The sequence below is a fragment of the Sarcophilus harrisii genome, chromosome 3 (genome assembly GCF_902635505.1).
Source record: "Sarcophilus harrisii chromosome 3, mSarHar1.11, whole genome shotgun sequence".
Lineage (NCBI taxonomy): Eukaryota > Metazoa > Chordata > Mammalia > Dasyuromorphia > Dasyuridae > Sarcophilus > Sarcophilus harrisii.
Window position 1 is genome coordinate 583988358 of NC_045428.1, and position 16516 is coordinate 584004873.

Genomic DNA, 16516 nt, shown 5'->3' on the forward strand with positions numbered 1-16516 from the left:
TTGTTATTCCTTTCCTTGGTTCAAATCATTCTGGCTCTCTTTGGTCAATGAAAGATCCCAGAGCAAGCCCCATTTGGCCATTGTTTGGGCTCTGATTGACTCAGAGTGAATGTAAATAGCAATTGTTTCTGTTTTGGCCTGGAGATTCTTCCTACCCTAGATAGATAGATAGATAGATAGATAGATAGATAGATAGATAGATAGATAGATAGAAAGAAAGAATAGAATGGATAATAGATGGATGGATAGTGTGTGTGTGTGTGTGAGAGAGAGACAGAGAGATGTATATATGTGTGTGTGTGTGTGTGTGTGTGTGTGTGTGTATACGTTTGTATACACGTTTTTTAACTAGATAAAAGAGGCCATTCTCTTCCTTAAGCACTGATTGGGCATTGCTTCAGTCAAATTGAGACCTATTAAAGACCACTGCACCAAAGCCATCTCCAGTCCTCCTGATCTATATCTGGTCACTGGACCTCAATGGCTCTGGAGAAGAAAATGACCTTGCTGAGCCCTCCCTCACTTGCTTGTCATGATATCACTTCCCTAATGTCTCTGTGAGAAAGAAGGACAAATAACAATCATCTTGGCCCATAGAGAGCAAAGTTCATCCCTCTCCCACACTGCAGCCTTCACCCCACATCGCAAACCTTCATATACTTGAGGAAAGCTGTCATATTCTCCCCCAAACAATACTAACTGCTTTGGTGCACAGCTTAATAAGTCCATGTTAAAACTTAAAACTCTTCACCATCTTAGTTTTTCTTTTCTGGAACCATACAGTTGTCAGTGTCCTTCCTTAAATATAGGAAGATCGCTGATCAAGAATATTCCCAGGAAATCTAGTGCTTAGAGTGCCAATCCTGGAGATAGGAGGACCCGAATTCAAATTCAGTCTTACATACTTAGTTATGTGATGCTAGACAAGTCATTTAAATCTCTGCCTCAGTTTCCTTCACTGTAAAATTGTAATCATAACAGCACCTATCTCCCAGGTTTGTTGTGGGGATTAAATGAGGTAATAATTATAAAGTGCTTAGCACTTTTTATATACATGATTGTTCTCTTCTTCTTCCTTCCTCCCCCTCCAAATTATGGCTGACTAGTCATTCTTATCGACTTTCTCATTACCAAAAGATGTGGTTCATCTAGCATCCTTTTATCTGGTTTATCTGTTATCCGTATCCTTTTCATTGTCTTAGGTTAAATCTGCCTCTTTGTCTTGGACCTGTCACTCAGTCCTAAGCCTTCACCTGTCCTTTCTCCCTCCCTCCCAATTTTAATCTTTAGAGTTAAGTAGCATCTGCCCTATCAGTTTTTCAAATATTGCATTCAGGTACTTCAATTCAACCAAAGTCAGTTTTCAAACTCTCCACACCTGCTGGAAATGAGATCCTACATCCTTTGTTATACTGTGGGTTGTGCTTGTGTCCAGTTCTTAGTGATGTTTAACAACCAGATCTCCAGGAATGAAAACGTGTGTGTGATATATTTTTGTCATATGTACATTATTAGTATTTTTCCATCTTTTTTTTAAATCGAGACAACCACCAAAACAATAAATCAAGACCTGATTGATAGCCTTTGTTGATTTTTGAGCTATAAATGCTCACATATCAAAAATTTAACGGTAGTCTGTCTCTAGTTCACCCTTGCCAGCCACCTAGCAAAGTCGCTCTTGGCCATTCTTAGTTTCCTGGGGAGGGGCTCCTGGGTATGATTTTATTTATAAATAGCAACCTTCCAGTCTTTTTCCCTTCAAAGTCAAGATCTTAGACTGCTTGCTCAACCTCCTCTGCCAGTTAGCATCTTCCTGTCAAAACATAAGATGAGGCACCATGTGGCCGAAAGCAATTACCTGACCCTTAACACTATCATTTCATCATATTTTGTCTTTGGTGGTTCTGAAGCTCCCGGTAGAGCACAGCATTATTTCTATGTTGTCCCTAAGCTGGAGACCCTCTAAATGACCTTCCCAAAGGTCAGTGCTCAGCATGGGGCACAGGACACCAGATGTGCTCCTGATGTAGGCAGAGAACATCTGGAGGGAAACTTCTCTCTTTGTGTTTCTCCTTTCCATTGTCCTCTCCCACTCTTCCTGAATGAGGTGGTTGGCTTGGGATCACTAATGCCCTTCCTCCCTTGAAAACTCTGATTCTAGAACCCAAGCCTTCCCCTCAATCCCACTGCTCTCCCTGCTGCCCAATGTGGCTGCCATCTTTCTACCTCTGCATCTTAGAGTTCTTTTTTTCTTTCTTGCCGGTCTGCATCTCTCCAGTTATTCTTTTAAGTCCTGGAACAACAGCCATCTCCATTACAAAGTCTTCCCCAGTCACAAGGATTGCTGTGACTAGAAAATCCTCCGTGACCATCTATGCAACCCATACCTGAAAAAAAAACAAAAAACAAATCAAATAAACCTTCTTTAGCATTTCTATGAGGTGGTCGTCCAGCTCTTGATTGAAGACTCCCAGAGATAGGAAACTCACTAACATCTGGTATAGCCCATCCCATGTGGGGAATAGATTTAATTACAAGGTTTTCATGTCAAGGTTATATTTGCCTTTTTGAAACTTCCCCCTGTCATTCCTGATCCTGCCTCCGGGGGCAAAGCTGGACAAGGCTGATTCCTCTTCCACATCACAGCCCTGAAAAAGAGGGGGGTCATTTAGCAGATCTTATGTACACACCACTACCTCCTCTTCTCCAGGCTAAGCAGTTCTTAATATAGCATGCTTTAAATGAAATACTGTGTATCCATCCAGTATGTGTTTAATAACTACTTATTGAATAGCCCAAATTTCTCCTCCTTCCCTTTCCTCCCTTGCCCTTCCCTCTCCCTTCCTTTCCCTTTTTTTTCTTCTTCTCTCCTTCCCTGGCCTCTTTTCCCCTTCTCTCTTTTTCTTTCTTCCTTTTCCCTCCTTTCCCCTTCTGTCTTCTTCTCCCTTCCCTCCCCCTCTCATCTTCTTCCCTCCCCTCTCCTGTCTTCTCTTCTCCTCTTCTTTCCACCTTTCTCCTTTCTTCTCTCCTTTCCCTTCTTCCTTCTCATCTCCTCTCTCCTCTCTTCTCCTCTCTTCTCTCTTCTTTCCCTTCCCACCTTCCCTCTCCTCAGAACTCAGCATCTCCAGGTCCTTCAGACAATCATAATAGAACATATTCTCTAGGCTTCTCATTATCCTGACTGTGCTTCTCTCTCCAGTTAAGCAGTGACCCTCCCTACAATGTGGTACCCAACATAAAACATGATCCTCTAGCCTACACTAGGACAAAGTCTAGCAGTAGACAGAGCAGCAGTTCTGGCCTCAGAAAACTCGGGTTCAGATTCCAGGGGATCAGTTCTCTCCTCTATAAAACTAGAGGACTGGGCCTGAGGATGTCTGAAGTCTCTTCTGTCTCTTCATTGATAATACTGTGATTCCATGCACAGGGTCCTGTGTACAGGCAAAATAAGGACATCAGAGGGGCTTTGTCTTTATATCTTCAGTGTACCCAGCCTAGTGACTGATATATAGTAGTCACTTTCACATATTTGCCAACTTGAATTAATCTTCTGAAGGATCTAAAGAGTTTTCATTTATTGAGTAGGTCTTTTTCTCCCCCCAAATTAATGCAATGAGCTGTCCTCACATTATTGTTCAGTTGTTTTTCTGTCTTTGACTCTTTGTGAACTCATTTGGGGGTTTTCTTAGCAAAAGGGTTCGCCATTTCTTTTGGTAGAGGAAACTGAGGAAAATAGAGCAAATTGATTTGCCCAGGGTTACACACAGACACAAGTCTGAGACTAGATTTGAATTTAGGTTTTCCTGATTTCAGATCCGATGCTCTCTCTACTGCACCACCTTGCTGCTCCTCCACTCCTTGGAAGGATGCAAAGGACAGTACAGAGGCAGTATCTCCAAGCTTTGCCCAGACTATCCCCCATAGGGAGAATGCCCTCTCTCTTTCCCAGTTCCTTTAGCTCCTTATAGGGCTCTGTTGTTGGCACTTCTGCTCCACCTAATTTACACGGCTCATACTTAGCATACACTCTGTATTTATTCACTTAGCAGTATAGATCAGGAGTCTTAACTAGGGGGTCCTGAGGGGTAGACTTCAGTGGGATGACAAATTTACATGGGGAAAAAATTACATCTTTATTTTCATTCCCCTACTGGCAAAATTAGCACTTCTTTCAATTACAATATAGACAGCAATTATCATTCTGAGAGTTCTCAGATTTCACTCTACTACCAAAGGGGTCCAGGACACAGAAAAGTTAATTAATTCATGATCTGGATACTGTTTCCCACAAGAGACTCTCTTTCCCTTGAAAGAAAACATCTTTGTGCTTCCAATATCTAGCACTATGTATCCAGTATGTATTTAATAACTACTTCTTGAAGAGAAAGACCCCTTCCTCTACTAAGAATGCAGGGTCTTAGAACTCTGCCTTGTGGGAGAGAGGCAGGAGCAGGGAAGACAGGCTGGAGGCAGAGCCATTAGCATGCCTGCCACATGGCACATCACAGAGCCAGCTCTCTTTATGTAAATGGCCTTGTAGCTTGTTATCTGTGCTCTGCAGAGATTAGAGATTTGCCCATCAAGGCCAATTCCAAAGGCCTTCACTGACAGACACCAAATTGCCGGGCCCCTCCAAAGCCAGGGCTGGTTTCCAGATGTTTTCAAGGTCCGATGTCTCTTCTGGTTATCCTGACTGCAGGAGAGACTGGCATTTTAAGGCCAGCCTCGGAAGTCTGAGACTCTATTTCCCTTGTGTGTGTTGCCATTGTCACTTAGAGGGAGAAAGTGAGGGACTAATAATAACCAGCATTTCCATGGCATTTTCAAGTTGGTAAAGAGTTGCATGCACATAGCAGCCCCGTGAGGCGGGTATTACTGAAACCATTAGCCCTATTTATAGAAGAAGAAAGGGAGATTGGTAGAAAAAACAAGTGCCCCTCCTCCCACCCCAGGATCATAGAGGTGGGGAGTTCAGAGATTTGATGTCCAAGATTTCTTGGATCAAAACCTTGCCCTCTGCCTATCAAAGTGTGCCAGGCTGAGCTCTCCAAGCTGCCAGGTCCCTCACTTGGAAGCAATGAATTCTATAAATGTGTTTAAATTACCAAGGTGACTCTCAACCAAAGTTAATGAGGCTCAGTTGAAAATGATATTATTACAAGATTGGGCCTGGTGGTCATAAAGGAAGCTGAAGAGCACAAAACCAATGCATTGATACCCTTGTTATAAGATTATGTTGGGACAGATAGTTGGTATAGTGGATAGAGCACCAGCTCTGAAATCAGGAGGACCTGAGTTCAAATCTGGCCTCAGACACTTAACACTTTCTAGCTGTGTGACCCTGGGCAAGTCACTTAACCCCAAATGCCTCATCAAAAAAAAAATATTAGATCTGGTGGTCTTCCTAAATTCCTGTAAGAAGGACTGTAAGCTCATATAATCTAACCATAGAAAAGTCCTGGCAACAATTTTTTTGAAATTGTGTGCCAAAAAGACTATCTCTCCAGCAGTTTGTTTTTCTCCCTGCATCCATGTGTCCCCTATAATCTCATATGTCCCAAGTCCTGACAAGCAATTAGGTCAGGTCCCCATGGCCGTCAAAAATCAGTATATAAATAACCTACTTTGAGAAGAACACTGAAGCCCACCCTTTATTCATGCAGAAGCCCAGTACTTCCACAGGAAGCTCAACTAACCCGTGCCTCTGTATTCCCCAAAACAGCATCCTTATATGAGTGATATCCTGGGTCCCCTTCTCCCCTCTTCCACTCTTTCCTATTGTTTGCCAATAAAACTTCGCATTGAATTGATTCTCATTGTTTTACATACTATCCTTGACATCCAAATTTATTAAGAAGTTGTTTTTCCATAATCCCTATAGTGTCCCTAGGCCTTCCCTTAGACATAAACTTGGGCCTAGGACAAGGACTTAGCCTGTCGATAGCTGCACCTGTGCTAGGGGAGTATGACACTGTGAGTCCCAGTGAGAAAAGGATGAACCCTACATCATCTCAAGAGGGACTCCCTTAAACCAGAGACCATCACAAAACACATGGTAGCTAGGTGGCGCCATAGTGGATAGAGTGACAGGCTTGAAGTCAAAAAGACTCATCTTTCTAAATTCAAATATGGCCTCAGACACTCACTAGCTGTGAGCAAATTACTTAACCCTGTTTGTCTTAGTTTCTGCATCTGCAAAATGAGCTAGAAAAGGAAATGAAAAACTACTATAGTATCTTTGTTAAGAAAATCCTAATTGGGACCACACAGCTGAAAACAAAATTGTTATTATTATTATATCCTTTGACCCAGAAATCCTAATCTCTGAGTGTAAATACACCTAGGATGTCGAAGACAAAAAAAAAAAGTCCCTCCATCTAGCAAAAAAGTCAGAGTACCACTTTTCCTGAAGGAAAATTGGAATTGAGTAAATGCCCAAAGCATTAGAAATGGCTAAATATATGAAGGAAATGAAGAATTCATCATTCCATGAGAAATGATGGATATTAAGAATACATAGAAATATTAGAAAATTTGTTTTAGCTGATGCAGAGAGAAGTAAGGGACGCAAAGAAAACCAAATATATATATAGTGATTATAGCAATGGAAATTTCCCTCCAAAAAAACAGAGGAAAAAATATCCACTGAGTATGAACATTTCCATTGTAATAGCCAACCTCTTCCCCAAAGAAAAGATGAGAAATTGCATGTACACTCTTCCCTTCGTTGAAGAGGTTGGGAACTACATCTGTATATACTATCAGACTTAAGTGGCAGATTAATTTTATTGAGATACTTTTTTTCTTCTTTCTTATAATTTGACTAGTAAAAAATCCCTCTCTGAATAAGGTACAGGAAAGAGAGAGATTTGAAATAAAGGTGATATAAAAACAAAAACAATAATAATTTTAAATGAATACATAAAAATGTCCTTGTCAGGGTGCATAGTGAACACGATTGGGGGAGCGTGTGCAGTATAATGCATTAGCTTAAAGTCATCTAATTTGTCATTAGTAATTAAGTTGGACAAAAATTTATTTTGCTTGATGTCTTGGAAGTAAAATTTTGCCAAATATTTTACTAATTTCAGTCATTTTGATGGAAATCTACTGCACTCAACAGAAATGTTTCCCCAAAGCTTTAAAACAAGTTATTTACTTGCATATAAATACTTGCTATAAACACTGGCTCAATTTCTTCCTCAGGTATGTTCCTGAATTTCTGGAATTCCAAATCATGCCCTCTCTTTCTTTCTTACCACTCTTTCCTTTCTTTCTTTTTCCTTTTTTCCTCCATCCCTTCTCTTCTTTCTTTCCTCCCTTCCTCCTTTCCTTCCTCCTCCCTGTTTTCCTTCTTCTCTTCCTTCCTCCCTTGCATCTTTCTTCCTCCTTCCCTCACTTTTTCCCTTCCTTCTTCCCTTACTTTATCCCTCCTTTTTTCTTCTTTTCTCCTTCCAGTCCTCCCTCATTCCTTTTCTTCCTTCATTCCTAATTTAGTTCTTTCCTTGCCTCCTTCCTCCCTTCCTGTCACATTAACTATAATCATGTCTGATGCCTTCCATGAATTAGACTAAAGAAAGATGTTTATAATCTACATAATGCACTGTGTGTCAGTCCTCATTAGTAGTGATGGAATTTGGAGAAGGTTTCAGATGTAACCCATGGCCCATTATCCCAGGCTCTGGGTTTATAGAGATTGGCTCCTATCTTAGAGATAGCCCCTAAATTATATACGTGTGGCTTGTTCCTACCCACATACTCGTAGGTCACTTTCAATTCAACTCGAGGAAATCTCAACTACAGCTTATATTAAATGCCAAATTGATGGGCATCCCATTCGTTTCCAGTGTATAGTGTAGCCTAACTCATCTATCTATTTCTTCTCTTTTCCAGGAAGTCAGGCAAGGGAATCCCTCCTGGCCAGAGCCAGATGCTATGGCCACCTAGGCCAGAAGAAAACAGCCATTTATGACTTCAACACCATTCTCAAGACTGACCCTACCAATGTGCAGGCTCTGTGTGGTCGGGCATTTATGCATCTGGTTCTGAATCAGCAGAAGGTATGACTACCCATATTTTGGAGCTTTAGATGATAGGCAGCTGGGGAGAGAATTACAAAGGTATCTCCCTCATTTCTTGGACAATTAGAGACAGAGATCTTTGGATTAGATAAGAAATGTACCCGAAAGCTGGACCCACTCAGATCAAAGATCAAAATGGGCCTGTTTAAATTTATGGAAGATGTTAACCTCTAAATAAATTCCCAAAAATTTGAATATAAACCAGATTTTTACAATTGAGTCCTGTTTTCCAAATGCCTCACATTCTGGCATCAGAGCCATTTAAGTCTTTATTTCCGCCCCAACAAGCAGTTAATGGTCTGTGAACAAATGTTTAAATACGCTAGGGGAGCTTCTCATTTTAAAGACACCGTTCAGTGAATAGGTTGATTATAGGGTTAGCACAGAAAAGCACCTCAGAGATCATAGAATCATAGGAGACTTAGATGCAAGCAGTGTCCTCCTCCAGTTGTCCTATCTCAAGGGCAGCTCCCCTTGATGTTTCTTTAATCTATTTGCCCCCACGCAGAGGTATCTCTAGGAAATTTCCAAAAACTGCTTAGAGTTCTTGTCTTGGTCTTTGCAGAAATGGATAAAAAGTTATTTACAACTTTGGAAAATTTTAAGCAACCAAAAAAGCATGTGTTTTACCTGTTGTAAGGGCAATCCTCAGTTGGCCACAGAAATGGGGCCACAAAGAACATATTGGTTGTAATCTACCAGTGGGTAGGAGGGAGGGAGGGAAGAAGGAAGGAAGGAAGGAAGGAAGGAAGGAAGGAAGGAAGGAAGGAAGTAAGGAAGGAAGGAAGGAAGGAAGGAAGGAAGGAAGGAAGGAAGGAAGGAAGGAAGGGGGGAAGGGAGAGAGGGGAAGGAGGGAGGGGAAGGAGGGAAAAAGGAAGGGAGGGAGGAAGGGGAGGGAAGAAGGAAGGGAAGGAGGAAGGGGAGGGAAGAAAGAAGAGAAGAAGGAAGGGAAGGAGGGAGGAAGGAAAGGAGGGAGGGAAGGAGAGAGGGAGAGAGGGAAGAAGGGAGAGAGGCAAGAAGGGAGGGAGGATAGTGGGAAGAACTGATACTGTGATGAAAGGTCTGGATTCTGATCCCAGATCTGTGCCACCTGTGGGTCATTGAGTTAGTTTTTCAATCTCTCTGGACCTCAATGTCTCCCTCTGATAAGGAAAATGTTTAATCCTCTGGGGTCCCTTCCAGATCTTCCTATATGACCTTATGACCCTAAGTTTGCCAGTTCCTACCACATGCTGCCTCCCCATTTCCATGGGCTCAAGAACAATGTTTAGAGAAAAGATGCAAAATCCAATTATTTTGGCCTTATAGGAAGGGATGGAGAAATTATTAAAATAATGTCTATAGCAATAAAAACTCCTGTTCATACTATTATCCATTTTTTTAATTTCAACCTCTTATTTTCTTTCTGGCTCTACTTCTATCGGTCACTGAGAATTGAGTAAAATATGTACCGTGCCAATTAATTAGAACTTTCCAAATCGGGAAATGTTGGGAGAAGGAAAGATATTTATTTCTTTAATGATACACAAAGATGGATGAGAGACAGTGTGGTCATGGGCCATGTGGCCCATGTGACCATGTGGCCATGTAAGTCAGGGAGGAAAGCAGATGGATGGAGGGGACAACTTGGAGCCCATAAGATTTGGGCTTGTTTTCTGCTTGTGATGCATCCTGGTTTAATGACCATAGCAAAATCACACATCTCCATATGTGCAGGCAGTTCTCAGAGGAGATGTCCAATCTGCTTCAGTAGAGGGAGTATTTAGTATTTATACTAGTAGTAGTTCCTGCCTATGGAACCACAGGGCAGGACTTTAAAGAGAAAATATCTTTGTGGCACTTAAGTAAACCTTAGAAAACAAGCTGGATCATGATGCATCAGAAGGAACACAAGAATCAAACCAAGTCCATTTGGCTTCAGTTTCTGCCTTTGACATTCACTGCCTATGTGAACATGCATAAATCACTTAACCTTTGGACTTGGTTTATTCCAGCCTAAAATGAGTCAATTGGGTTAGAACAGGAATTCTTCCCCCTGCCTTTTTTTTTTTCTTAGAGCTGTTTATTTTCTAAACATATGCATAGATAATTTTCAACACTCACCTTTGCAAAAGCATGTGTTCTAAATTTTTTCCTTCTCTTCCTCTACCCCCTCCCCAGATGACAAGTAATTCAATATGTTAAACAATTAATCTATACATAATTCTACAATTATCTTGCGGCGCAAGAAAAATCAGCTCAAAAAGGAAAAAAAAATAAGAAAGAAAACAAAATGCAAGCAAACAATAATAAAAAAATTGGAAAAACTATGTTGTGATCCACTTAGTCCCCCAGTCCTCTCTCTGGGTGTAGATGGCTCTCTCCATCACAAGACTATTGGAACTGGTCTGAATCATCTCATGGCTGAAAAGAGCCATGTCCATCAGAATTGATCATTGCATAAACTTGCTGTTGCTGGTTCTGCTCATTTCACTTAACTTCAGTTCATGTAAATCTCTCCAGATCTCTCTGAAATCATCCTGCTAACTGTTTCTTGTAGTATTCCACATATTATAACTTATTCAGCCATTCCCCAACTGATGGACATCCACTCAGCTTCTAGTTTCTTTCCACCACAAAAATGGCTGCTACAAACATTTTGACACATATGGGTCCTTTTCCCTTTTTCATGATGTCTTTGGGATACAGGCCCTGTAAAGACACCACTGGATCAAAAAGTAGGTATGTACAGTTTGATAGCCCTTTGGGCATAGTATATCAGGAATTCTTAATCCAGAACCTGAAAATAAGTGACAGAAAAAGAAACAGGGACAGAGAGAAACATACATACACGCATGTAGATATGTATAGATAAATTTATAGATAGATATATATATAGATAACCAGATAGATCGATAGCTATATGAATAAATAGATATAAATGGATAATTTATCCTAATATATATATCCAAATATAAATGGATAAATGACAATAGATAGGCAGATAATAGATAGACATATTTATAGATAGTAACAGATATAGATAGTTAGATAGATAGATAGATAAATATAAAAGAGAGAGAAAGATGATAGAGTAATAGGTAGAGATAAACTGCATTTCAGTGTAACTGATTCCCTTTGCAATCTGTGGATATTATTTTATTCATTCAAAACCATGAATATGAAAAGGCATGGAATTCATCTGACACTCAGGATACAATAAAGTTTGAGAGCTTCTGGATTAAGTGATTTCTATGATCTTTTCCAGCCCTGACAATATATGATATGATACGTAATATGATATGATGTGATGTGATATGATGTTGCAGGGTACGACAGGACTGGCACCCTGCTTCAGGACCACATGGCCTCATATTTTGGCTGCCATCCAGTCAGCCTCCTTTTTTAGACCAATCTTTGTGCAGTAGACTAATCTCTATCCTGGTAATTAGAAGTGACTTCTCTAGATATAATCAGCTCCTTCATGCAGCTTGTTTGTGTTTCCTGATACAGTTAGCAGTTCAAGTTCTAAGAAAGAGAAGGGGGGAAGCAATAATAATAGATATTAAAAATAGATCATGTAGAACCCAGATTGGGTCTGTATTTGGTAAAATTATCTGTCCCTCTCTTCAAGGCAAGTTGCCAAGGTTTTTAGAAATTCTTGTTTTTAATTTCAGGGGTCAAGGCCTACGCATATGTAAAGTACTTTGTAAATCTTAAGTCACTATATGAATGTTAACTATTACCGTTATTATTGTTAGGCAAAGTAGACTGAGATTTCATTGCAAATATTTACTGAGAAATAATGGTCAGCTAGATGGCACCATGAATGGAGCATTGGGCCTGGAGTCAGGAGGACTTGAATTCCCAAATTCAACTCTGGTCTCAGACACTTTCTAGCTGGGTGACCCTATGCAAGGCACTTAATCCCTTTTGCCTCAGTTTCCTCACTTTTAAAATGAACTGAAGAAGAAAATGGCAAACAACTCCAGTACCTTTGCAAAGAAAACCCCAAGTGGGGTCATAAAGAGTAAAACACGACTGAAACACTAATATAATGGTTTTCCACCAGATCAACTAGATCCACACAACTTCATATGGGACAGGGATAACTTCTTATACTTCTCCCCTCTTTCCCAGAATACCTAGGGCAGGACTCCTTCCTGTAGAAGCTCATTATTTAAAGATAATCTTGTCAAAATGGCCACTGGTCAGGAATGCCATAGAGTGGATATTTTACTTAGAGATAGATTTCTAGCCAAGCCCAAGTAGGAGAAAACAGGCTCTCACAAAATTGGGCAAAACATATCTAAGAAGAAATGATTGGTTGTTGTTTGTGAAGTAAAGACAAGTCTGAAACTGGAAACTGAGTGGCTGCCCATCAGCTGGGGAAAGGCTGAATAAGTTATGGTCTATGAATGTTATGGAATATCATTGTTTTATAAGAAACGATCAGCAGAATGATTTCAGAAAGACCTGGAGAGACTTTTGTCAACTGATATTAAGTGAAATGAATAGAATCAAGAGAATATTATATACAGTAACAAGATTATAGGATGATTAATTCTAATGGACGTGGCTCTTTTCAACAATGAGCTGATTCAAGCCAGTCCCAATAATAATCCTGTGATGGAGAGAGCCATCTGTTTCCAGAGATAGGACTATGGGGACTGAATGGGAAGCACAACATAGTATTTGTACCTTTTTGTTGTCTGTTTGACTTTTTTCCTTTCTTTTTCATTTTTTCCCTTTTTATCTGATTTATCTTGTGCAGCATGATAAATGTGGAAATATATATAGAAGAAATGCACATATTTAACTTATATTGTATTGCTTGCTGTCTAGGGGAGAGGGCTGTGGGGAAGGGAGGGGAAAAAAAACTTGGAACATGGAGTTTTTCAAGGGTAAATGTTGAAAATTATCTTTGCATGTATTTTGAAAATAGAAAGCTATTATTAAAAAAAAAAAATAAGCCTGACCTAGAAGGAAGATGTCAGTCTTGTTTCCTGAAGCTCTGAATATCAATTTACCCAGTTTGCATCTTGTTTCTACATGATGTGGTCCATCCCATTAGATTGCAAATTCCTTGAAGGCAGGAATTGACTTTTGCCTTTTTTTGTACCCCTAGTGCTTAGCACAGTGTCTGACAAATATTAAGTGTTTAATAAATGTTTGTCAACTTGACTTTAAATCTCAGCTCACTGTGTGAGTTTGTGCAGCTCCCTATGCTTCTGTTTTCCTATCTGTATTATACCATGTATGATAACATAATAATGTTATCTATATGATAACAATATTCATACTGCCAGACTTGTAGCGCCATTGAGTAAAAAGACATTTGATGACTTTTCAATTACGTGTCAGGTGTGACCAAGCAAATCCCCACTGGGTCCAGAATGAGGGAGGGAACGGTGCTAGATATATTCTAGTTGGAGCTCCATTTGGGAGGAACACTCAAAAGCTGGGGAGCATTCCAGAGAAGGGCATCACAGATGGCAAATTGTCATGGCATGTGGGAACTGATGGAAAGAACTGGGGATGTTTATCCTGGAGAAGAAAAGCCTTAGGAGATACATGCCCGCTATCTTCAATCATCGGAAGAGGGATTATTCTGGTGCTTCTTGGCTCCAAAAGCAGAAACAGGAGCATTGGGCAGAAGGTGCAGGTAGGCTAATGCAAGGGAAAATTGCATGAATCAGTCAACAAATATTTCTTAATTATTAATTATTTAATTAATTAGTAAGATTATTATAATTATGTTTTTGTAACGTAAGTATAATTATATATAATTGATTGTAGTATTAATATTATTAATTATTATTATTAATATTATTTCACCTATTATGAACTAAGTACTAAAACCAACGCCAATAATGAAAAAAATAAAAGACTTTGACCTCAAGGATCACACAGTATAATGGGGAAGACAATATGTGAACAGCCACGTACAAAGGAGACATAAAGAAGAGTAGTCTCAGAAGGAAGGCACTAAAATTAGGGATGGATATATAAAGTTAAGGCCTAGAAGACAAAGGGAAAAGAACACAGCAGAGGATGAGATAGATAGATGGTGTCATGGAAGAAATAAACATAACCTTGGCCAAATTTAGGGGGATAGTAGAAGATAGAAGATCTGGGCGTGCTACGGTCCATGGGGTCATCAAGAATCAAACATGACTGAATGACTGGCCAACAGCCACAAATGTGAGGCTGTGGACTTCCCCTCATTGGAAGTCTTGGAGCAGAAGTTGGGGGGAACATTTGTTGGGCATGCAGTTGAAAGCCTTCTTGTTCATGTGTGGGCTGGCCTAGTTAGTCTATAAAATTACATGATATAAATAATATCATATGAATTGATATGATATTATCATATCATATGTGATATGATTTTTGGTTGTTTAGTCATTTTTCAGTTGTTTGACTCTTTACAACCTCCCCTTTGGACTTTTCTTGCAAAGATCCTGGAACGGTTTCCCATTTCCTTCTCCAACTCATTTTATAGATGAGAAAATTGAGGTAAATAGGGCTAAGTGACTTGCCCAGGATCATCTAGCTAGGAAGGATCTAAGGCTACATTTGAAATCAGGAAGATGAATTTTCCCAACTCCAGACCTGGTGCTCTATGCACTATGGGTGTCACCTAGTTACCTGAAAAATAATATAATTAGATGATATGAATAATAATAGCTAGCATTCATATAGGTTTCACAGGGTTTACAAATATTATCTCACAATTGAATTGTCACAATCAATATTGATGTAGATGCTCTTATTATTTATATATGAGGAAACTAAAGGCTCAGAAAAATTAAATTACTTATGAAGGTCATGCAGCTAAGTAAGCATAAGACAGAATCCCAACTCAGATATTCCTGTCCCCCATTCGAGGATTCTATCCACAAGGCCACCTGTCATATACCTGTCAGTCATGTCAACAAGCATTTATTAAGTGCTTGTTGTATGTCAGGCATTGTGTAAGCCCTGAGAATACAAATACAAGTGAAAATTCTATTAGTATTCTACAACCTTCTGGAAGGGAGAGTTTGGAACCCCAGACTGAATTCTCCCATCCTGAGACTAACCCTTCACTGTTGACTGTCATCATAGGAGGCGGTAGACAGCATCATCTCTGCTCTTACCCTGGATATGGCAGGTGTGGTCCCTGAGATCTTGTCCCTGAAGCAAGAAGCCCAGGTCTTCATCACTCAAGGCCTCTACTCCCACTGTAGAACTGGGCTGAACCAGCTGGCTTCAGACAGAAACCTTCCTAGGGAGGAAGCCTCTGAGAAACTGCTGTCCATTGGGGAAGCACTCATCAAAATAGATGCCACAAAATCCAGTTGGAGAATTTTCCTTGTGGATATTTTGATTTTGACAGGTAAGAATGCTGCTTTCCCAGGAAATTTGTTATGAGTATTCTATATCAAATGGCATGAAATGGGAAAGCATTTATTAAGTAATTATTGTGTGCCAAAAAACCATACTAAGTGATAAGAATACAAATGGACAAACCAGATTGTCCCTGCTCTCAAAGAGCTCATATTCTGATTAGGGGCTAAATCCCATAATGGAAATGTCAACTACAAGGAGGAAAGACAGGTCCAGTTGTTGTTAGGGTTCAGCAACAGGCAGATAAAGTAACAGTTAAAATTCCACCTTCTATAGGATGCTTTCTTTAATCCCTTTTAATTCCAGTCCTTCTTCCTATTAATTATTTCCTGTTTATCTTGGATATAGCTTGTGTGTATATATTGGTTTGCATGCTCTCTCCTCTATTAGACTGGAAGCTTCTTGAGGTCAAGGATGAGGATTCTTTTGTTTCTATTACTTAGAATTAAAAGGTTTTGTGTGTTTGTTTTTTTCTAAATGTCACATGTATAAAATAGGACAAGTCATAGCTGTCTTTCACAGGACTGTGCCTCAAATGAAATCATATTCATTTTAAACACATTATATTGAATACTAAAAAGAAGAGAGAAAAAAGATGTCTCCTGCCCTCAGGGAGCTCACATTCTAGCAGGAGAGATAAGGCAGTTATTCAGAGGATTACAAGACAAAACCAGAAAGGGATAAGTACATAAGAAAAGTAGAAGTAGAATATTACATAGGGGCTAAAGAACACCTTATTTTTAGACTGTTTTCCATTATATACAATGTAGGAATAAATGTGAATTAGTCAGTTTGTGTTGGAGAGGAGAAACCCCTTGAATAAAGACAACACCTGGGTTCAATTGTCAAACTTTTAACTAGCTACATAATTCTGGGCAAGTTGCTGACTCTCTTTGATCCTCAGCTTCTTCATTTATAAAATGTCAATAATTATGTCTGTAATTCTTATGTCAAGGTGTTGTTTTGAGAACCAGATAATATCATGTCCATGATCCAGTGAGGTAATCTACACATAGTCAGATGAGATAGTATATAAATTGTTTTGTAAATCCTAGTGTTTTAAAAGA

At 39.6% G+C, this 16516-nt stretch overlaps 1 protein-coding gene across 1 annotated transcript in view; it reads left to right on the plus strand.

Annotated features, from left to right (window-relative positions):
• TTC34 (tetratricopeptide repeat domain 34) overlaps positions 1–16516 on the plus strand; it is a 57133-nt gene that overhangs the window by 20125 nt on the left and 20492 nt on the right. The window contains exons 8-9 of the mRNA XM_031961568.1: positions 7894–8060; positions 15168–15438. Of these exons, the coding sequence (XP_031817428.1) occupies positions 7894–8060; positions 15168–15438 (438 nt within the window). The remainder of the gene's footprint in view (positions 1–7893; positions 8061–15167; positions 15439–16516) is intronic.